The 23578-nt window shown below is 37.6% G+C and overlaps 1 protein-coding gene across 1 annotated transcript in view; it reads right to left on the bottom strand.

Moving 5' to 3' along the window:
* Positions 1 to 23578, bottom strand: part of RIMS1 (regulating synaptic membrane exocytosis 1) — a 303396-nt gene that overhangs the window by 153099 nt on the left and 126719 nt on the right. The window contains exons 3-4 of the mRNA XM_058836215.1: positions 4783 to 5123; positions 1670 to 2541 (exon numbers count right to left, since the gene is read on the bottom strand). Coding sequence (XP_058692198.1) covers positions 1670 to 2541; positions 4783 to 5123 — 1213 coding nt within the window. The remainder of the gene's footprint in view (positions 1 to 1669; positions 2542 to 4782; positions 5124 to 23578) is intronic.

Here is a 23578-nt window from a genome sequence, read left to right as displayed (position 1 = left end):
TGGACTTGACTTACATAACAACAACCTTTCAGTTTATAAGAATAACTTACACTGATTATGGGAAATTCTGTCCACTTCATAAGCAACCTCAAACTGATAAACATAATGAAAGCAAAAGACAAAGATGGAAAAGAAATGATATATTATTGACTTCTACTACCAATGGATGGAGTCAGGGAAAATTACACAAATCTAAATGTCAGCTTAAAGCATTGCCACAAAATAAGGGAAAGAGATGTGTTGTCTTAGAAAGACAGAATAGTTGAGACTGGAAGGGACCTCTGTAAGTCCCTTGTTCAAACACCCTTCCTCAAAAGCTGTGTCAGCAGAGCAGATTGCTCAGGGCCTTCTCCATCTGGGTTTTGAGCATGTCCAAGAATGGAGACTGTACAAATCTCTGTGCGATACATTCCAGTCTTTGACAAAATTCAGTCAAGTAAGTGAGATTTCTTTTATGCTTAAGTGGAATCTGGAATAAAATTTCAGAGTATGATCACCATTCCTCCTTAAAAATGAGCAGAAAAGCAATTTTCCATATTTTGAATGGAAAAGCTCATGCTTAGAAAGTTAAAACAAGCAGTTAGTCAGATGGGATAGGAGAAAAGTCTGCTATCTTTGCTACATATTCCTGGAGCTTTAGGTGATGCTAGGAGACCACAACATCAGATAAAGACAGACACACAGGTTAGAATATATAAATCACAGACATGTCAGGAAACAGTGCCAGGAACTACAAAGGCAATGCAGACAAGCCTTTGGCATTCTCAGTATGAATACCAGAAAGAAACTTTCAATATACAAACACAGATCGTTAAACTAAGGAGCTAAAAGCTATTTCCAAAGACATAAAAAGCTCACTGTACTGTCACCTAAAAACAAAGTAGGATTATAAGACTGTTGCTAAGTTCTGCCACAGTCTTTTCAGACAATGCTTATTTTATCTGTTCATTGTTCCTAAATTTGATTAACTTCTTCAGCCAGAAGAAAGGCTTTGTTTAAAAGCACACAGTGTACTACAACTTACTCCTTGCTGCTGAGTGTTGCTATCAACAGATGAAGACAAACTGAAATAACAGATTTTAAACATACTTCTTAGCTTGAGAGAAAATTAATCTAGACAACAACTGTGTCAATTCTCATTTCTTTTTTACAAAACACTCTCTTTGCCCCATATCTACTTGTCCTTAGTAACAATGAACTCTGGCATATTTTTGATGTTTTATTAAATGTAGTAAAAATTTGCATATCTTATGATGTTTTATAATTGTCTCCTCTGATTGCTACAGAACTCTCTTTTTATTTCAATCCATCCACAGAAAACTGTTCTACATATAGAAAAAAGAATGAAGTAATAACCAAAGGAGTACAGATATCATCAAGAGAGTAGACTAGAACCCTTGAATTCTGTCACTTCCAGGTGAAAGAGGGAAGAGAATCAAAAGGAAACTCATCAACTGATGCTACCTGTAACCACCTCATCTAAGAATGCAAAAGCAAACATTGTCAAGCAAATGTAATCAGGTATCAGACACTCCTCAGTTGGCAAAAAAAAAGAAAGGCAAGGGGGAAAAAAGTGTATGATTAAAAAGAGGAAAAGAGAGAGAAAAATACAGATTTTTTTTTTTCCCCAAATCATGGCCATGTGCATAATATACAGAAAAGTCCTTACCTTTTTCACTGACACTTTCACTTTCTATCTCCACATCTTCACAGCTAGTATATTCTGGTGTTGATGCCCCTTCTTCCTCTGAGCTACTAACTGACATCTGCCTTTTCTTTCCGCCTCTTTTTGCTCTATGAGGCTTTGGAGGGGATGGCCGCACTGATTCCGACTGGTCAGAGCTAAGGGAATCATTCCTTAGCATGGTCTCCATTTTCTCCCGCTTTGCTTTTCGCATGAGAATAGCAGAGCTAGGATCAAGGCGGCTCTGTTTTATAAAGGAATCGTGGTTCTTGTATTCTACGTGTTCTATAGGAACTGGACTATGCCTGGGAGTTGGTGGGCTATGATTAGTTAATTGTTTAGAAACAGAAATTCTTACATCACCTGTTCTGTCTATAGAGTACGACCTCTGAGTTTCCACAAGAGATTTTCTGTCCTGAGTTCCCTGTAATTGTGAGCGTTTTCCTAATTTATTCTCAGGTACCTCCGCTTCCTCCATTTCTGTGTGTGGCAAAGCTACATCACTGTGTCTTCTCTCGTGTCGTGCTTTAGAAACTTTCGCGTGCATGCGCATCTGCTGCTCCTCAGGGTGTGGTTTTACAGGATATCTTGCCAGATTGGGGTCACTCCTGTAACGGGTATGATATTCATCTTCCTTCCTTTGTTTTTCATCATCAGGCACTTTGCCTTCCTCAAGTTTCTCTGGCAAGTCTGGGTAATCCTGTGACTTGCCTTTCTCCAGCCTTCTACCTTCATGCCGCTCTTTACGCTCCCTGTCATCTGTTGGTCCTTCTTTTTGAAGTGAGGATTTTGGCACACGCTTACGCTCACTCTTTGCAACTTTGCCATTCTGGTCAGAAACCAATACTGCCTTCTTCCTACAAAACAAAGGAGTACAATAATATGAGGAATTGAATGGAAAATAGAAATACTTGCATACAACTATGGACAACAAATTCAAAACCAGGATAAGCTATGGCAATACAGAAAATACTGAATCCATTAACATGAATTAAATCTATAAATCCTTCCATCCTAATTTTATTTTCCAATAGCAAACAACTTCCAGAGTCCACAAAAACATAAATTATGAATGGTCCAATTAATGAGTAAAATTTAAAAAAAAATATTTACATGGATTGAGATAATTTAGCCATGTAAGAAGACCCAGAGCTGTCTTTGTACTAACTGCAGCATTATGACAGAGTACTGGACTATGTTCTCCGTTTTTCTAGCAGCACTCATGAGAGTTACAGACTTACCACAAAATTCAATTCAAGTGCCCTGACAGAACAGATATAAATACCACCAAATGGAGTATCTACCACAATAATATTACAGAAAGAAATAATACAGATATTTTAAAAATGCAGAAGATAACATATCCAGAAATAATATTTAAACTAACTAGTTTTATTTATCTTACTGAAACTCTAAAAAGAAGGACCCATTTCATAAGCATGTGAAAAAATGAAAAATTAAGAAATTAAAAAATGAAACCAAATTGATTCCTGGAGATAAATTAATGGCATTCCTTTCTCCAGTAATAAAAGAGGATTAGAAGTTTATTTCTCTACACAGATGTAAGTAGAAAAAAATAAATAATGAAGCTGACTAAAAATTACTTTTTTTCTCTTTCATATTCTGCTTTGTGAAAATATGCAAGCCAAATAATCATAAAATTCCCTCGTGCTGGGTATTTTTTATTTCTCTCATCATGCCATGATGTTACCCTTTCAGTCACCCTTTAATTTAGCAGTTCAGATATGAATCCATTGATTTTGAAGAAGGATGAACACAGCTATACAGTGTATTTGAGAAGAATGCACTCTGGAACAAAGTCACTAGGACCTTGTTTTGTGGCACTGAATCTTCCTTTCCACAACTGACACATCTTTGGATAACATATCAAAGACCCTCACAAAGCTGGACATCATCCACATTAAGCTCTCCTTTTTTTCTTCCCTTCTCCTGAGACTTTAGCAATTAATGGGACCTGTGCTTACTGTAGATGGTCCTCAGTCAGAATGTATTTGAAACTCTCAGTGAGAAGTATAGAACACTAATTTTGTAGAACTAATATGAACATCTCACTTTTGGGCGGCAAAGCATAAATACAAAGTGTTTTGCTGCCCCAGAAGTTGCAACTGCTCTGGGGACATTCCCTGGATTGAGGGACAAAAGTTAACAGAACTAAGGGAGGGCATCCTGTTCATTTACACAATACAAATACATAACGCTAACCTGAATTTGATACAGTGAAACCCAGACAGATCTCACCCATACAGTAAGTTACTAGCCACTGCTCATCATTCATCTACAGTTCCAATAGCATGGGGAAAAAAAAGTCATCAACCATTCTAGACAGAATCTGGAGAATCTTCCATGGCAGACTCCTGTTTTGTTGTCACAGGCTCCCTCCTCAGCTGCTCTGCCCTCTGCCAGGCAGCAGCCAAAAGAACAGCAGCTGTTTCATCGCATTAGCTTCTCTTGATTTGCTTCTCCTCAACCCATTCATCACATGGAATGCAGCTCAGGAATTACCTCATTTACTCACTTAAAATAGTTTGCTTCAGGTTGCTTTATTCTTGCAAACAACTTGCTCTGAATTCAAGATGGTACTATTGCTGTTCTACATGAATGTTAACTTCACACATGTAAATGAGGTCTTTTAACTGTATTATTTTTAACAATAAAATAATTGATGAAGAGATAAAATATAAGGTTATGTGAAGCAATTCCACAGGATGTGTTTTCTGATTGCTTTGGTGTGGATTTTTCAGGAGAGTGTCGCTTAAAGAATTCAAGGAAGCTAAAGTCTTTCTCTTTGTTTAATAACTTTAAAATACCAGTTAAATTTAAAATTTAAAGTAATCTACAATTCTATATTAAAAGTGTACACCAAAATGCAGTATATGGGAGTATCCATAAAATACATTTTTTTTCCCTCTTTTTTGTTGCACAGATCAAAATAGACAATGTATTTGCTAGCAAAGAATTTATCCTTCCCTAGTCAGTAAATCACTTTACTCTTTGTTTTTGCAGAGCAGTAAACATACAGAAGGCCCAGCTGAACTAGCATTTATAACTGTAGGCTCTGTCTAGACAGAAAGCATTACCTCTCTTTTGGAGGTTCACTTCTAGACCTCGAAGCTTGCTTTTGGTCCGGGCCCATAGCCGGCTGCGACACTTCTGCTCCTTTCCTACGGTCAGGCTGCACACTGGAAGAAGAGATTTCCTGTGATGAGGCAGCTGCTGTACTTAAGGGAGTCTGAGACCTCGATCGCTCTTGAAGTCTTGCTTTCTTTTCTCTCGGTGTATCCGAGCTGGCGCCAGTGGCCGTATCACTCAGTGTTCCGTCCTGACTGGGTGAGGGCTGTGGTCCACTTCCAAAAAACCACGCTCCAGATTTCGTTAGGATTTCTTGTTGCTTTCGACATAAATTGCATACCCACATAACCTAGTTGAAGACAACAAGAAGAGTCAGTGCAGCTGCCTCCCAGAGCCTGGAATGCATGCTCATTACTGCAGAGCAGGTATGACCCCTGGCTCTCGGAGCCAGTGAGGCTGGTGCTCATGACAGGACCCAGAACATGCTTCTCCACCAGCTAGAGCCAAGCATCCTACAGGCACATGCTATGCGAGCTTCTCCAAAATGTCTTGTCAATACATGTCAGTCCCACCTGTGGCAATCCTCCCTCAGCCTGGCCCTAGCTCTGCTCTGAACAGACACCCACAACACAACCAGTGCTGGCTGGGGGGGTTGATGCAGTGGGGAATGGCTTGGGCTTTTTCCACTGGTGTGGATCACTGTCAGGACAGACAAGCCCACCAGACTGTAAACAGGACTTGTACCTCAGGGAGCAGCATCCTACCGGCTAACTCCCAACTTCTGTGGTCACAGAAAATTGACACAGTATTTTCTTCTGATTAAATTTTCTCTCCTTAAATAACTCCACATTATCCTGCAAATAAATTTATTATGTACCATGAATGATTTTAGCTACACCTACTGCAGCTACTTAGAGGTGTAAAGTAAAACTTAAGAAATCTACTAACAATAAACTAAATACACCAATTAAAAGAACAAAAAAGTACCATGTTTTGTACTACTTGCAAATTATCATTATTATCTCTTTGCTTTATAGCTATAAATAATAAATTAACAAACATGTGTCCCTGTAAATGACAATTAAGGTGTGTGCATAGATTGTGTGGTGCCTAGGATTTATTTTTTTGAATTGGGGGTTTAATTCCTTACACACAGATATACAGGAGCACACACACTAAGGCAAGACTCTATGTTTCCAGTCTGTATACTGTAGAGACAGTCTTATGCACAGGAGCAACTTACCAGAGAAAAATAAATGGTTAATCAAGACTAAAGTATGTGAAAATCTAAGAAAAAATTGAGACAAAGAATAAAAGCAGTTTTCAGAAAGAAGAAAAAAATAAGCAAAATGCATGAATGGAAGGGTATAGAAGAGAGAGGATTTTTGTCAGAAATAAAAACAGAGATGAGAGGAAAGAAAGCTGATTATTATAAAGGAAAATGGTAAAGAAAATCTCTTAATTTAATATGGAAAGCATATAGGAATGGGTAAAATTGCAATGTAGCTAAGAAGGATGCCAAAAGTTAGAAGGAAAAATATGTTTGAATTATTTTGTGTAAACACAGCAATGATGCAACAGTCACAAAATTATACAGTGCTTAAAATTAAAAAGAAGAGGAAGAAACTGAAAAAAGAATGGAAGAAACTGAAACAGGACAAAGTTCTTTTACTGAGCTCTTTTAGTCTCTAGGCCTGTGGAGGTTTACAAGGCACGATGAAAACTTTAGGCATTTTACATATTTAAAATAATTAACATTTATTTAAAACACTCTAGAATAGACTATCTTTTCAGGTCTGAAAACTACACCAGAACTTCCAAGTGCATTTCTGCACTGTTTGACCAAACCACACAGAGAAGACATCCAACTCTTTAGCCTCTGTCAGGATTGTACCTTTATCAAAAGATGACTGTTATATTTCTTCTATTTAAGAAGGATAATAAAGTATCCATATGATACATTAATTTAAAAAGACCCAATCTTAATCAAAAGCTACAGTTATTTCAACAGGGGCATAAACATATATCATGATGCAAACAAATAACACTCAGTAGGATACTAGAAACAGCAACTTTGACAAAGATAAATGCTAGACCTTTAAGAACCAAAAAAAGTCCTTGATTCCAAAACATCTAATTTATTCCATCTAGTATACCTTGAAAACAAGCAATTCGGTATATTAGACTATCTGTTCTAACTAGAACAGACCTTTAGTCTAATTTAACCTATCAGATTATTACAGGTATTCAAAAAAACCAGCAAGACTAAAAGGAAAAAAAGCCACATTTTAAAATGTTTTTCTAGGATCTGCCACAGCTGTTGGCTCATTAGACAGCAAGAGAGTACATGCAAATGTGTCTCTATATAAAAATCTATGTCAATGTTATTAACCAAAGTCAGTAACAAAAAATGTCATTACCTGTATTTTATCAGTTTCCAAGAGAGGTTGAAAAATGTGCTAATAAAAAAATTAATCACCTAAAGTTTGTTTAAAGGATAAGGAATACTAAAATAAAAGTAAATTATCCTAATTAAATTGAATACATGTGTATGTAAGCCCAGTAACATACTTACTTTAAAACTTAATGTATTCAATAATTTTAAATATGTATAAATTATGTAATAAAATTCAAGAAAATACTGTTAATTTACATAATCACCTTTGATACTGTAATTAATTTTATGCAAAATATTATGAGATACAAACACATAAGAATAGATAATGCACAAAGAGACTCAGAAAAATACAGAATACTGAAAGAAGAAATACTAGACAAGTAAATACAAACCCATTTTCTTATAGCTATTTTTAAACTCTGCACCTTGGACACAATACGTACCAATCACCACAGATTACACACGCAGGAAATCTGTATCATACTCACATAGAAGCTATACTACCATCCCTGTTTAGGAATCTCTTCAGGAATTAAAAAATGCTACAGTTGCTTTGAGATCTATTCGGTCCAAAAGGAAAAATAATAAAAGTTCTTCTTTAAGAGGAAAAAAAAAATCAAAAAATTCAGGTGACAGAAGAGTTTCAGTGACAAAACTGTATATTGAAAAACATTTTTAGAGAAGTATGTGGAGCAAGCAATTTAGCAGCATGCAGGAATTATATCCTGATTGAATATACTGGGATGTGGTCCAAACTAATCTAAACTAAAGCAGGTCTGTGTAATAACTTATCTTAACAATCCACAGATGTTAGGCAACCAAACAAATGCTCTGATGAAGGATTACAGTTCTCTAATGTGGCTTCTGGACCTCCACGCGATGCATCAGTAAAATGAAGAATGTTAGACAATTTTACTCTGGCCTGTCACTTCAAAAATAGTTTCTGTTTACTCTCCTCTGGACAGTGAGCTCTGTTGAAGTGCTACATTAAGTCGTTCAAGACATCCAGAGTCTGGCTTTTGTTTCTGGGTTTGTTTCTGGTTTATTGCATCCTTGCATATGTCAATGCAATTTCACACGTGAAGCTATTAAAGAGAACCAGTGAAAGGGTGATCTTCATTCAAAGGGTTCATATGCATGGCTCTGGAAAAAGGTGCATTTTCACAGCATAGCAAAGGGTTCTGGGCTTTACTGCTACATAACAAAAAAGACCAGTGGCACACACAGGACTCAGCACAGGTGGGTCAACAGTTCCCACACAGATTCATGTGGAAACTTCACAGGCTGCGTGAAAACATGCTAGAAGGATCCCATGCTTGCCTTCATGTGGAATACAGAGTATTTCATTCACAAAAAAAAATATTCCTCAAACTTACTCTTACAGGTACTTCTGAATGTGATCCACAATGAGGAGGAACAGTATTCCTGTACTAACACAACATGAAATTCCAACTTGAAAGAGCCCATAGTAATATATATATATATATATATATAACTATACACACAGAAAAAGCATTTTCAGTTACAAAAGTAAGAACAAGTCTACATAGTTACACTTTTCAAACCTGCATTTTAGAATGCAGAAAAAGGGCCTTTTTTTCAAATTCAAATTTGGAAACTTCCAAACATGCACTGGGAAGCTAAAGTCACATTGTGGGGGGGCACAAAAATTATACCAAATGTATGCGACACATGCCAGGAAAAACTCAGACTGAGGTCAGAGCAAGTTCCCCAAATCCTTCACCCAAGCCCGGATTCTGAGGAGGGTCCATAAGGAGCACACTCCTTTATGCTTCCTGAGTTTAGAAACTGAAATCCTACAGTTAGGATGACTCCCATGCATCTTGCCTCATCCCTATGCAGCAAATAAGGTAACAAGTATGCTAATGAAGCAGGCCACTAGCTATTCCTTACTGAACCTTCACACTATCTTAATTATTTCCCTTCTGAAGGGTGTACACACATTTTTTTCAGGTTATTGATTTGATTTACATTTTATCTATGCACTTTTGGAAGACACTAGTTATTTCAGACATCTAAGTAGGTAAACCCTCTTCACTGCCTGAGGCACCATTAACTTCAGCAGAGCTCTGCCACCACCTTACAAGTCATCTCTCGAAAGTCAAAAAGAAAAGATAACAATTAGCTCCTACAAAATTTTCATTCACAAAATTGTTAGATTGTGCATCACTTAATGTTTCTGAGATAACCTAAAACCATGCAGCAAACCATGAAATTATTATACAGCATTGCATTTATCTCTTCTGCTATATCAAAATTATTTCTGTAATAAAATCCTGGCTAAAATGTCGCAATCACTTCACTCCATTAAAATATAAATATATAAAGCTGAAAATCTACTTGAATACTTACATTAACCCAAAATTTCAATAAATAAACAACTCTGCCTTTCTAATGAAAGTGTGCTCATGAGTCCAAGTTTCCATTAAACATATTTTTCAAAATGTACAGACAGTTGGGTGCATCAAATAGCTCCTGCTCAGCAAAAGGGAAAGTCTTCACCCCAATTCCTTCCTCTCTTGTTCTCCTTCCTGTCTGGGTTTATTCTCTCCCTTTTTTGCTCACAGGATGATTCCCTCTGCCACATACACACTTGTATACTGCTCCTTGATGGTCAAGTTCTCCCAGGGGCCACTTGTGTTTAAAAACATTGCAGAAACTTATGTGTATTTTCTTAAACTGGTTTCATTCTCTGACACATCTATTTTTTTCAAAGAGGGAACAATGAGCAGTGAAATCATGTGACCAGAAACACAGGCAAATGGGGATAATGGTATGTTTTGCCTACAGCCCAGTCTCAGCATCTTCCATTAAATTACATCTTGAAATGCCACTAATACTGGCATACTAGACTTGCACAGAAACATTTTTGAGCACTGAAGTCAAATGACACAACATAATCAGTATCTGTGCTAGGATCTCTGCTCTTCTTCAAAGCAAGTTTACTCCAAGCAAGGTGCTTCCTGGAGGTGCACCACGGAACACTCCAACTCCCCACCTCCAGGAAAGTTGATAAGGAAATGCTAAAGGCAGAAGACCAAGAGTGTGCCGAGCAACTTTTTGTCAGTTTACTCACACTGATACTCTAAAACTAAGGAATAGTCCCAGACTATGTTGAATTTATTAGTAAAGAAGTAGCTGAGGAGTGTAGGTTCTGATTCTTCTAAAGCCTCTCCTCTAGACGGACAGGTTCTACATGACCATGCAGTTCTCTGCTGCCTACTTCTCCAATCAGGGAGAGAACCACTTTGCCCATGCTGATAGTCATCAGACATACAGGGCTCAGCCATTTCAGGACAGTGACAATAGCCATTTTAATTTAGTAATCTCTGTTCTTCCATTCCTATGGAATCTGCTTCTTCCAGAGTAGATTTTCTTCAGAACTTAGCTTTTCAGCTAGATATTTTTATTCCGGTTTGGCAAGAAAAGGAAGATTTTACAGACAGCTGATTGGGTTCTTCCCTATTTTCTACTCACACCCTACAGTCATGTGCTACTCCACTGGACAAATGCAATAAAATTTTGCACAGGCATGGAAGTTTTCAAGTGATTATATTCTTAAAAGTTACATAAAACATGCAGTTCTATAAAAGCCCTCCAAATATTTCATTAGTACAATCTTTCTGGCGTCACAGAATCAACATGGCAATTCACCCACAAGATATGCTCATAGCAAACGAGGCTGCTCACAGAACTACCTGCTGTCCTAAAGCCTGTGGTGCCATTTACAGGCTTGACTGAGAGCTTCCAGGAAGGATGTTTAGAAGTCTGCCTTACCAGAATTTTCCACTTGCACAAGAGACTGCACCTCCTACTCTTCTTCTGCTTGCCTTTTTAGTTAACTAAGATGTTACATTTTCAAATGAGATTTCATGTGTACAAATAAGGATTTGAGTAAGATGCCTAAATTGCTTCTGTCTACAGTGAAATGACTATAGGCATGTCAGGTATTCAGGTCTCCAGCCAAAGAGAGTCCACTGACCTTCACATAGAAACACTGAAATAAAATAAAATCCTATGTCTAATGATAGCCTAATGCCTTTAGCAGTAAATCAGCATATCCCACCTTGCTGCCACAGGAGTTAGGTCCCATGTGCCAGCCATATGTATGTGTCCTATGTACATAGGGCATAAAAAATGGCATTGGATACCTACTTTTAGGCAACTGAGCACACAGTTCACATATTGGTCCTAATCATGGTCCTGGCCTAGGCTCCTAAATACACATCTAAAAACTGCCTGTAGGAGGGGGGGAAAGATGCATGAAGCAGTGATTCAAGGGGTTAACATCAAAAGGGCATTTCATGCTAGATTTTTTGTCACTGCTGTTACCAAGTCACTAGTCATGTTAAGATTAAAAAAGGAAAAAACACCTGACTTTATTCACATGCCCTTCTGCCAAAATCTCTCAGCTACTGCTGCCAATCTTTCAGAAAGTTGCCACCAACTTAGACAAAAATTAAACATTATCTAGAATGATCCTGCAGCAAACTGAGTGTTGGAACACAGATACTTCAGCAACTCTAAAGTAACAGAATGAAATATCATCTCTCAGCACAGCCATGTTCCAGACACATGTACTTCTCTGAGAATATCTTTGGAGCTCAAGGAAGAAAGCAAAATCACTAGTGAAAGCAGTAGTTGTGTCTAAAAATTCACACCAGCACATTTACATACAGTAATTTAAATATTCTTCCCCTGCAAGATCTTTTCTAAATCTGCTACACAAAGACATTAGCTACCACACAGTACTAAAAAATACCACGAAAACTGCATTATCATAGTTACAGCTGTGATCTTCTAAAGCCAGACTATGGCTTTGGTCTCTTTCCTCACAGATTAGAATATTTTTCAACTTTATTTTTCTTGACCAAATTTCCTTCCATTTCTTCTGATAACATAGTAGCCCTGAATTGCTAGTCACATTTTCTGTAACATCAATCTCCATTTTTCACGGATCATTGTTACCCTAGAAATTATTATCTCACAGATAATTTTTGTGTATTCTTCTAACCTTCTTCAAAAAAAAAAATAAAAAGTTTTGTATATCTATTTGAACATTTGGCTGTCTTGATGAGCTACAGAAGCTGCACTCCTCTTAATCACTTCATGGTTCCCATAGTTACAGATACACATAGAACACAAATATTTTTTTTTACATTACGGAAATCTGACAAAATAAGGTAAATGGCATGAAACAGCCTTACAGTCAGGACTGACATAAAGTTTTAGTTGCTATTCATAAAACAGGGACAACACTGTTTATCCACTTATATATTTACAAACAGCAGTAAAAATATAGAAATGCTCAGAACCAGACTGCTTTTAATCGTGGATGGGTGTGTTCATCATTTCTGTGGGAGCTTTCACTACAGCACCATTATTTATCTTTTTATACTTTTCTTTAATATATTATAATACATCTTATATATCTAATTATTTAGAAAAAGCTCATGAAAAAGAAAGTGAGTGGGTCAACTGGCACAAGTCATAGGGAACTTGATAGGCATGAAATAAATTTTGATTTTTTGTTCTTAAACATACACAAAAAATACTAAAAATAGTGTTATGGATTCTGCATCTTTGGAGACATTCAAAACCCAAAAGAACACAGTCCTGGCAACCTGATCTACTTGGGCCTGCTCTAGGCAAGTATTTGGACTTGCCAGAGGTGCCTTCAAACATCAAAAACTCTGTGAAACTCTAAAGAATAAAGCACTGAGAAACAGCCTTATTGTTCTTCAGCTATGTTACATACGTTAGTGCCAGAAGGTCTGCCTCTTCTTTGTCTCACTATCTACACAGGTTTCTGCCCTAAACCATGCATATAACCTGAAGATCTGAGTGGAGGGGCACTGTGCTCACATGAGGAGCTTTGGAAAACCCACAGCATGCTGACCCATTTTCTTCCTGGAATATACACCATGACGTATGAACATAGCTATGAACAGAGCTATCTCCTCAGCTATCCAAGACCTCAAGATTACTTCTACCAAAATCTGGTGGAGTGACTGAGTGCTGGAAAACTTCCAATATGATACACTGAGAACCAAGTTGTCTTATATTTATAGCATATATGTGTGTATGTATATATATATATATATACACACATCTCCAGAGATTTCAGAGATTAAGTCCTGTGCTATCCTGTGTTGAAGTAAGGTGTGAACAGCTGATGGCAGCCCCTCTAGATTTGATAGGCTGTCTACCTAAAATATGTATTTGAGGTTCCCAACCTCTACAACACCTATCACTGTTGCATTAATGGGAGAAACACACTGGCCTTGACAGCCACCAGGAGCATGGGGTCACCAGGAAATCTGTTCTGGGCACCTCTGTCTGCAGAGGCAATTCCGGGAAAAGAAAAACGGACACAGGAAACGAGCAAAGTTTCCAGACACTGCTTGTATCCACAGGAAGAGATAGTGGAGCTGAGACTAACAGAGCACTACGAAGACATGACGCAAAAACTCGGGGGCTGTGAGGAAGAGGAGGATTATCACTGGCTGTGTAAATGGGGATAGAAGGCAACAGAGAATGGCTGGCAGTTCAGGAATACTCCTAGTGGGAATGAGCTGAATATACAGCAGAGTGGCAATCATGTTAAGACAAAGATTTTTATGGATGACATAACAAGCTGCCAAGGGAACACAATGTGTTCCCATGCATGTGCAGCACATTTGGATCTGTCAGTTATAACAAATGGCCAAAATCTTTTTTGGAAGAACAAAATGTTTGGGAGAAGAAAAAAGCATACTTTTGACATACTGAAGGAAAATTTCATTGCAGTGATCTCTGGCATGCAGCTTGACAGAAATCTTCTCTGACCTCTTGGATTAATCATCTTTCCACTCGTGGAGAATCGTGATTTATAAACTTGAACTCTGCTTAGCCAGAACTTTCCTCTGTTGCCCACCAACTCCTATGCTGGGAAGTTCTGGCTGCTGAGTTTTGCTTAGAGCTCCCACACTCCCCAGTCCACACTAAGCCTAGAATAAGGCTGTCAGAGCCTTGCAACCAGATTGGGAAATTAGGCATCTAATTTGTGAGTGATAAAGTGGGAGGAGAGTGGCATCAAGCATGTGCTTCCTCCTGTGCCTGAGCAGCTCCACACACAGCCCTGGCTCACCACCAGTGACTGGGACAGTCCTCCTGAGGCAGAGCACAAAGATGTGAAATGGTTTCTGATCTGTTACAAATACTTTTTTTACATTACATACAGATAACAGTACTAAACAGAATCTGGATAAACCTGGAAATATAAGTGAAACAGAATCATTACAAACCTCCACCAGATTGATCCTGCATGTTTTAACTTTTCTTAAGAAAGTGAAAGAAAATAAATTCCCAGTGACAGAGCAAAATTCACAAATCAATATTTATTAAATGTTTAGTTTTCAGAATTAAAAAAAAAATAATAAAAAGGCACCATGGTGTAAATTCAGCTGGACAGAACTTCTCATGCTTGGGGAATGTTGAGCATCATATGGTACCGTTAGTATTTTGCAACAATTACTACTATCCAGTAAGGGTTCTGACAAAACAACAAAAAGGATTATGCCCTATACATGTTATATATATTCAGGTTTCACCATCTATCCGAGACAGACGCTTCAGTTTACAGTTTTCTTCACATAATGAGAAATACTCATGCCTGACTTTTTGTTATGAATGTAAATGCATGGAATCCTTATAATTACGGAAAACAGATTCTTCCCATTGATATCATCACAGCAACTATTTATATGATTAAAACAGACACAAACTTTATTTGCACAACATTCTACCTTACACAGACCACCAACCTGATCTCCTCATACAAAAAAGCTACCAGAGTATCCTGAGGAAGCACAACATACTGTAAGAATTGGCTCAACATCTAATTTGCAGTTACTCCCTTACCAAAAAGATGACACAGGGGTTTTTGGCTTTTTGTTGTTTGGCTTTTTTAAAATTTCATCTTTGTTGATCCTACCTTCTGAGATGTCCATGGTCCTTTCTTTTAATTCTCCCACCTTTCGCTCCAGGTGCAGAGTCTGAGGCTAAGTTGATTAAGTCTGTGCTATCTGTGCTATCAAGCTCGAGCACAAAGGAATCTCAGTAAATCTGGGATGGAAGATTTGAGGAAGGGGAAGAGAGAATATCAGTGTTCTACAGAAAATTTGAGTGGATATTTCAGATTTATTTAAAAAAAAATGGGGAAAACAATGTTTTTGGTAAGGAAAAGTGTAGATTATTAGGAAAGCAAAGACTATGGGAGACTGAGAAAGGGTTAAACAACTGTGGGTCTGAATATGGAAGATTCAAAAGATAAGGAAAAGGAAAAACGGGGCAGGAAAATGCACAAGGAGTTTTGTGCCAGTGTAAGAATATTGCAATTTTTTAACCATCTAAACAGCACATTGACAGCCAATTTACAGACTGTACCCAGTATTAATATCAGAGGTTTACTGTTCTGAATTTGCAATACTACTGGCAGACCACACAGGGAGAGAAGGAAGTTTCAGTAGGGTAAGATGAGGTAAAGCAGTGCAGAACAATACACTTAGAAAAATCAAACAATAATGACATTTTGTTGTCTGATGAAGCTACTGCTACAAAAAAAGGTTAAAATTTGAGATCAGAACTTTGCTAGATGAGAACCATTCTGATCTTCTGCACTTACCTGTATATTCTCAGGTATCTAATGAGGCTCTGCAATTCCGACATAAATAAAAGGCATATAGTACAGTGACAACTTAAGGCTGTTTGGGGAAAAGGCAACAGTTAAGGATATTTTGCCTCTTTATTATCTGAAATAGAGGGATGCCTACTCCATGGTATTACAAACACAGGAACCATGAGCTGGACTTGTGCTCGCATGCCTGTTCAACAGAAGCAAGCAATCTTTTTAATCGGGTAAGGGATTTGTGCGCTGGAGGTTTCTGTGTGTGTCAGTTAAATTTAATGGCCAGCTAGATCCCTTATATAAAAGAAGGAGAACCATGTTCTCCTTCTTCTTTTTTGGTAGAAGGTTGCTTTCCACAGCAACAGTTTCCAGAGCTGGTGTGGTCCATCTACTGTTGCCTAAACTTGCATCACCTTTCCTGCATATTGCTCAATATTCAGCCCTATTCAAAGTAGCTGAAAAATAAAAACAAACATGGAGTTTGCTGGAAGCAAGAGTACCTCTGATCACACTGTATATCAAAAATAACTTTCAGACACATCAGCCTTCTGCTGGGTTCAAAGACTGTGCCCATTTTGTGAACTGCAAAGATCATTTTGACCAAGCTGTGCAATAAACATTCTACACTCAGTGTTCATCTCAGTTTTGATTTGATCTGTGCATGTTCTTGTGACTCCATCTTCAAGCTTTTTTAATTCAGATTATGTAACACAGCCAGCAGAATGATCTCAGTCAAACAAATCAGCTTCACTTATTTAAATCCAAAACAGACATAATAGACAAAGCAGACAATTCCACCCTCATCCACAGTCAGGGAGAAGTTTTCTAGAATATCTTAGTAATATTCAGTAATATCTACTCTTTCTAGAATCTGAGTTTAATCATTCCCTTATATTTCTCTGTAGTTTTTAATTAATTTTAACTTTACTCTGAAGTCAGGTCAGTAGACTACATATTTATAAGGTTAGTACTGTTTTATTCTGGCTGTCTCTGTAAGTTTTAGGTGATTATACTAAAACCAGTGGTTTATCCCAGCTTAAATACCACTGCTTTACTGGAGGTCAGGCTCTTATGGCCCTGCTGTCTTTAATAACTTTCCCTTAACCACTTCAGTTCTTTAGACAAAAGAATACAGGGAAGAAGGGAAGACTTGTGGGATGAGGTGGCCAAGAAGAAGGAATATCCAAGAGGACATGAACAAACAGATGAAAAGGTTCAAAGTAGGGTGAAAAGATAGAGAGGCAACAAGCTGAGGAAAAAATTTGAGACAGACAATAAGGAGAAAGTAGGACATATATCAGGTATTATAAGGAAACTAGTGTACTGGGAAAGCAACAAAATGGGATTGTTTTGTTGTCACATAGCAAAAGTTACTGCATTTGGAACAGAAATGACACATGGACTAATAAAACTTACTCCAGAGAAAACTCTACTTCCTTTCCTCGGTTTAAGGTTTTTTTCTTTGGGTTTAGGTCTTTTCCTTCAGAAAAGAAAGAAGGCATTTGGGGATTCAGGGCTGTCTTTCTCTTTTAAGAGAAACGCTTTTAGGTGATCTTTATATCTCTTCAGTAATAATTAGCATAAGACACTACCAAGCCTACGCACATGTGCACTATGACAAACCACTTTACAAATGAGCTTACCAGGACTCTCAGTGCACAGCAGAAAACAGCGGCAGATTGCTTGTGAGGCACTAAAGCTCTAAATGCAAACAAAGCATGTCCAGCAGCTTTTGTAATAATCATATGGCACTGCAGTCTTTTATTTGCAAATCCTTCACTTTTTTCCCCCCTGCTTATTTTAAAGAAACAACCTGTTCTGAAGTTTAACATTCAACCACTGGAAGAGGCCTCTATTATTTTTGCCCTGAGCACAAGTGATGGGGGTATTGCTACCCTTGTAAGAATTTGCTGCTTGCAGACTATGACAGAACTGAAAGGTTTAAGATCTGCACTGAACATCATGCTGTGCATGTCAGACTATAGTACCAAGTGCTTTGATTTTAATCTGTCTTTCAAATTAAATCAAAGCAGAAGTGACTCTTCAATTTCTAAATCTACATATGTTTATTTCTCCTCTTTTCTACTATATAATTATTCAAGCATTTTGTTTGAAAGAGTTGCTGAGACTATGCCTTGCCCCTTGCTGTGCAAGCACAAGGAGCTGTTTTTTTAAAAACATTTATGGTATTTGCTAAACCTAGCCATCCCAGAATGTTTATTATACAGAAGCCTAAGAATTGCTGCATACTACATTAATCTTGAACAATGCTCTCTTTCCTTGCTGTTTGGAGTACAGGAATCTAAGTTCTTTGCACTCCTTTAATACAATATGTGACATTTAAATTGAAAAAGGAAATTACTGAGCAGCTAAAGTCAGCCACCCAGAAAGCTATCAGAAATAAGGAAGGAAAAAAGATTGAGAGAGTACATACCTTTCAGCTATTCATAAAGATAAACTGCTAAGAAATAGTAATTACTGTTAAAATATATGCTGGAGAGGTTATATACTTAAAAGAACAGAAAAATAAAACCAAAATAGAAGCAAGGAGGAAAAGGTGATTTTCTTAGTCAAACATTGTGGTAGCTACATTTATAATATAGATATGGCAAAAAATAGAGATTTTATTTGGCAATGATCATCTAAGTAAACGCTAAGATGCAGATTCCTACCAACAAACCCAAGGCCTTAAGTGAGTGAACGGGCACAGAGCACCCTGTGTCAGATGAGTTTTGAGAATACAGCCAACTTACAGGTAATATAATGTGTTCTACACCAGGAAGCTCTTCTAGTCATAATTTAGCACTTCCAAGAGTGGCTTTTAAAAGCCAATGTTAAAATAGTTAAACCCAAAATGTGATCCTTCTGGGGATAAAACAGAAATACAGCCATTTTATTTTGATGTTAGTTTACAGTGTGCTCTGTGATCATAATTTAACTCATTTACATCCACATGGTGTATACAAAGTTGCTTTTGTGTGATTCTAATTTATTAAACAATGTATAATGTAACAGTTAGATGCTAAGTGAAGCATTATTATCTACTAAATATTTACTTATAAATTAGTTTATAATGGCAATAAAGCCTGTAACACTGCCTCAAAACTTGCCATGATATGGTTTCAAAATTTAATCACAATCAGATAAATTAACAGCATTTGAGAAAAAAATGAGAAATTAAAGCAAGTGAATAAGGATGATTGCAACGCATGTGCCATTGACTGCATAAAGGATCTTCTACTTTTAAAAAAAGGATAGAAAATTAAGAAAATAGGAAAGTATTCCAAAGCAATGTTTTAAAAATCTGCATCATTTGCCCTGAAAACAAGCTATTATTCCATGCATCATTTCCAAGGACTAAATGCAGTCAGTTCACTGAAGACAGAAGGAACTACAGGTACTTATGGCCAACAAAGAGGAAGTGATTAAGCAGAACATGGCAAGCTGATCCCATGACATGCAGAGTTACAAAAAGAAATGGGCCTTGCCAGCCCCAAGGTGAGGGAAGGAAGAGGGAAGGACATACTGCAGTCCCCTGAGCAGGGATTCCCCTACATCCTGCAGAGAAGACCATGCTGAGGAAGGTTTTCCTAACAGAAGTTGCAGCCCCTGGAGAAACCACATGGGAGCAGGTATTTTTCCTGAAAGACTGCAGCCCTTGGAGGACTCCAAGCTGGAGGAGGGAGCAACAGAGAGCTATTATGGACTGGTCCCAGCCCATGCCTGATGCCCTGTGCCACGTGGCTGGACAAGGCAGAGGAGCTGGGAGTGGAGAAGTTGAGACTGGGAAGAAAGGAGGTGCAGGGAGGTATTTTAGGTTTTGTCTTTGCTACTCACAATCCAACTCTATTTTAGCTGACAGTAAATTAAATTAACCATCCCCAAGCTGAGTCTGGTTTACCCATGGTGGTAATTGGTGAACCAACAATTACCACCACTCAACAACTTTTTATGTCAGCCCATGAGCTTTTCCATTTTATTTTCTCCCCTTGTGCTGTTGAAGCCTTTAGCAGCCAGACAAGGTCAATCCATCACAGAAGGTTCTCTAAAAAGACTTACAAAATGTAGAAATGTGTAAATCTTGTGAAACGAATGATTTTCACAAAAATTTGTGAAACAAACTGCGTAGCAGTTTTTAACAAATGACTGAAAGCCCATCTACAATCCTTGGAATTCTAACAGTTTATCCCCATAGTTTCCAGTGGGAGAAAAAAAAACATCTGTATGCATTTCAGCAGCAGTCCAGATAGATTTAACAGCCTCCTTAATCAAATTTAACTTAGTCATGAAGACTTCCATATCAAGAGACTTGAAGTTATTTTTCGTGTAATTACAGTCACTGAAACATTAATTTCTATTTATCATTGGGCCTTGCTAATAGAGGGCCAGATCTGTCAAGCTTCCAACTCTGTTTTCAGTGGATAACTTGGAAATTTAGGCACATAGGCTGGAGAGAACTGTCCATAGCAGTATGCAACAGATGTTGAGACTCCACAAAGCTTCTGCTGCAGTAACTTTTGATAGTGTACAACTCTCTAGCGTTACAACAGGAGCACAGTTTCTGAGAAACACACACTAGTTTAGCATAGGACTGCCTGCCAAACCTGCCTGAAACTTATGCAGCTTGAAGCATTAGGCTTGCTCATTGATTTGGCTGCATGGCCAACTGTACCTGCCTTTTGTATCCAATTATCTATCACCTTCTTTCTACAAAAAGCAGTTTCTCCTCAGTCAACTAGACCAACTTGGTTTTTCTCCAATCATCATCTTACCCTCAAGAAGGCTAAAACATTCTATCCTTGATGAAGGCTTTTTATTCCCTTAGCTGACCTGATCTTTATAAAGCTGAGTACTCAGCTGGACTCTACCTTTCTCACTATCTGAAGATGATGTACTGCAGATTTTCAACAAGATTTTATGACTGTCTCGTTGCCTGGTCAGAAAGTTAAAAAAATATTTTGGACTTCACAGGCCTATGAGTTATACTCAAAAAATGGAAAAGAATTTACCAACATTAACAAGCATATCCTAAATAAAATATTGAAAATTTGTATGTGGGTTAGTACTATTTTCAGTAACACACAACATTTTCTTGTCAGTGACTGACTGTAATGCAGGGGAAAAAAGCCAAATTGAATTCTGTCTGGTGGAATATACTCAAAACTTTCCATATATCACAGAATGCATAAGAACATATACCCTCTTTTAAGGAGGTCAATTCATGTAGGAGACAAAAGGCTAAAAGAAAAACAGCTGGTGCATGAATTGTCAGGTTGCCTGTAGAGGAGAGAACACAAAGGTTTGCACAGAAGATTCAGACTGAGCATAGAGAGTTTCATTTGAAACAAGACTAAATGCAGGTTTCTAAACGCATCTACAGGCCACTGCTGCTGTAGCTGATGAAAATCTGTTGTAGGATTCAACTTCCACAACACTGGCATTCATTTCTACCTTCAACACCCTGACATTTCCAAAATATGAGCATGGAGCTGTAAGGTACGACGTGGGTATTACTGGAGAGCCAACCTCATTGGGGCACCTGCTGGGAGCTACAGTAAAACTCTGCAGTACCTTACAGGACACTTGATGACTTGGGGCTCCATCTGACTAAACAGGAGCCACAGCTGAGAAAGATTCAGAGATGATTTAGTCTAGTTCAGAGTAAGCTGAAGCACTCTGGGGCACACTGATCCCTCCCCATACGTATTATGAAAGCATAAACCCAGCTCACATATAATGCAGGGGCTCTCATCTGCAACTGATTCCTACTCAGTTTGGCAGGTAAATGTATTGACTTAACTTCCTTTGGATGCTTCACCAGTTTATTTATATCTTTATATTTTTATTTATATCTTTAATAGTCTACACAAGAGACCAAGAGGTAAGCTCCTCTAACATGAGCAATAGGCTCTACTAAACACTCACAGGCTGATTAGGAAAATGTCAGGTGTGTGAAGTGAAGCGGCACAACCTGCAACACAGGACATTCACAAGAGTATGTTTATATCTATGCTGAAAGCTTAGGGGGCAAAAAAAACTCAACCATAAAGTAAATTAAGTCTTCCTCAGCTTAATTCCCTTGTTGCTTTTTCTGCTGAATTAAATTACATGGGCAAGAAGCTGCCTCTGTGGTCTCTTGATGCATCCACAAAGGCAATAAAATGAGTCCCTGAAACAGTCTAGAAAAGCTGGTTTCTTTACAGCTAAAAGGACTTATCCAAAGAATCCTGAGGGGTAAAGCTCTTAGGCTGACAAAGGTCTTAAAAGCAGTTTGCTGATGAACTTCCCACTGTCATCTTTCTGTTTGTAGAAGCTATTTGGTAAGAGAAGAAAAAGTAGAGAGAAAGATTAACTTTGCTGCTGCATGCACAGGTATGAGCTTTGACCACTTACCACATATTGCAGAGAAAAAGTCACACTACTGGTATTAAAATCCCAGCAACATACAACATAAAAATTTCCACCAGCCATGACAACACAACCATCATTCCCATGCTCATCTATTTATAGAGAGTCCCAGCAACATCTGCTCATCTCTATGAGTATTCTGAACTTCTCCCTTATACTCAACTTTTTAGAATGCAATATCCCAAATAACTTTCCCAAAACTCACCACTACAAAGGGTTTTGCTATGGAAGCCTGTTTTTTATGGACAAGTTAATAACAAATATAATAGATTACTGAGAAATTAACATTTAATTCCAAAGATTCTGTAAACCTGCTGCATATAAGTTAGTTGACAGGTGTTTTAGCTGGAATACTGAAATTGCACAATACATGATTAAACTTCAGCCTAAATAACACTCAGCTTTTTGGAAACCTCAATCTGGATTAAAAAAATATTACGTTTTATCTGCTCTTTAAGGAAATTCAGATTACATTTTGTCCAGATTTTCACTTAATCTCTGACCAGTCATTAAACAACTGGTAACAGATACTTTATGCCAGTTTTTGGAGAGAGATTTAACTCAACAGGAAGGCTTACTTGCTGACTTGGATCCTTATATTAAAGGCATTTGAAAAAATTCACAAAATATTATAGAAACTTTGTATATAGATTTCCTTGCTTGAAATATACATTTCTATCTTCAATTATGCTTAATAAAGTCATGTACCTTAGGTACAAACTATCCTATGTCCTCTGTAATTGCAGCACTGGAGTTGTATAGACAGAAGTATCTATGCCTTAAGTAAAATTACAAAATGCTCCAGAATGCAAAATATACAAAAACATAGATGGAAGTATCTTTTATCTAGGACATTACGTGGCTAAAAATACACTGAATTTTAATCCTGGATGAGGATTAAGGTTATTTATGATAAAAAGAGAAATAGCAAGAGAGCACAGATTACATTTAGCCCTCATAATTACTTTGTTCTCTTGAAATTTTTCAGCTACTTGTAGATTTATCATAATTCATAATAGGTCAGAAATCTTATCAAATCTCTCTTTGCCATAAGATCTCTTTTTGGCTAGAAAACCTCTGGTTTTGTGATGCCAGAATAGCCCAGGAATTCAGTTTACTAAATTTAGTTCTATTTAGCATTCCTATGTTATTTTGTAAACTACTAAAATCAAACAATTTTGCCTCAGCAGCGTACATAGTTATGAACATTTTAAATATTAGAAGTCATACTTAGTCCTAGCCCCCACATATCACATTAAAAATCCCATCACATAGAAGAATCTTACATGATCAAGGGCTACAGTGATTC

This window comes from Poecile atricapillus, chromosome 3, assembly GCF_030490865.1.
Source record: "Poecile atricapillus isolate bPoeAtr1 chromosome 3, bPoeAtr1.hap1, whole genome shotgun sequence".
Taxonomy (NCBI): Eukaryota; Metazoa; Chordata; class Aves; order Passeriformes; family Paridae; genus Poecile; species Poecile atricapillus.
This window is presented reverse-complemented; position numbering and strand designations above follow the sequence as displayed.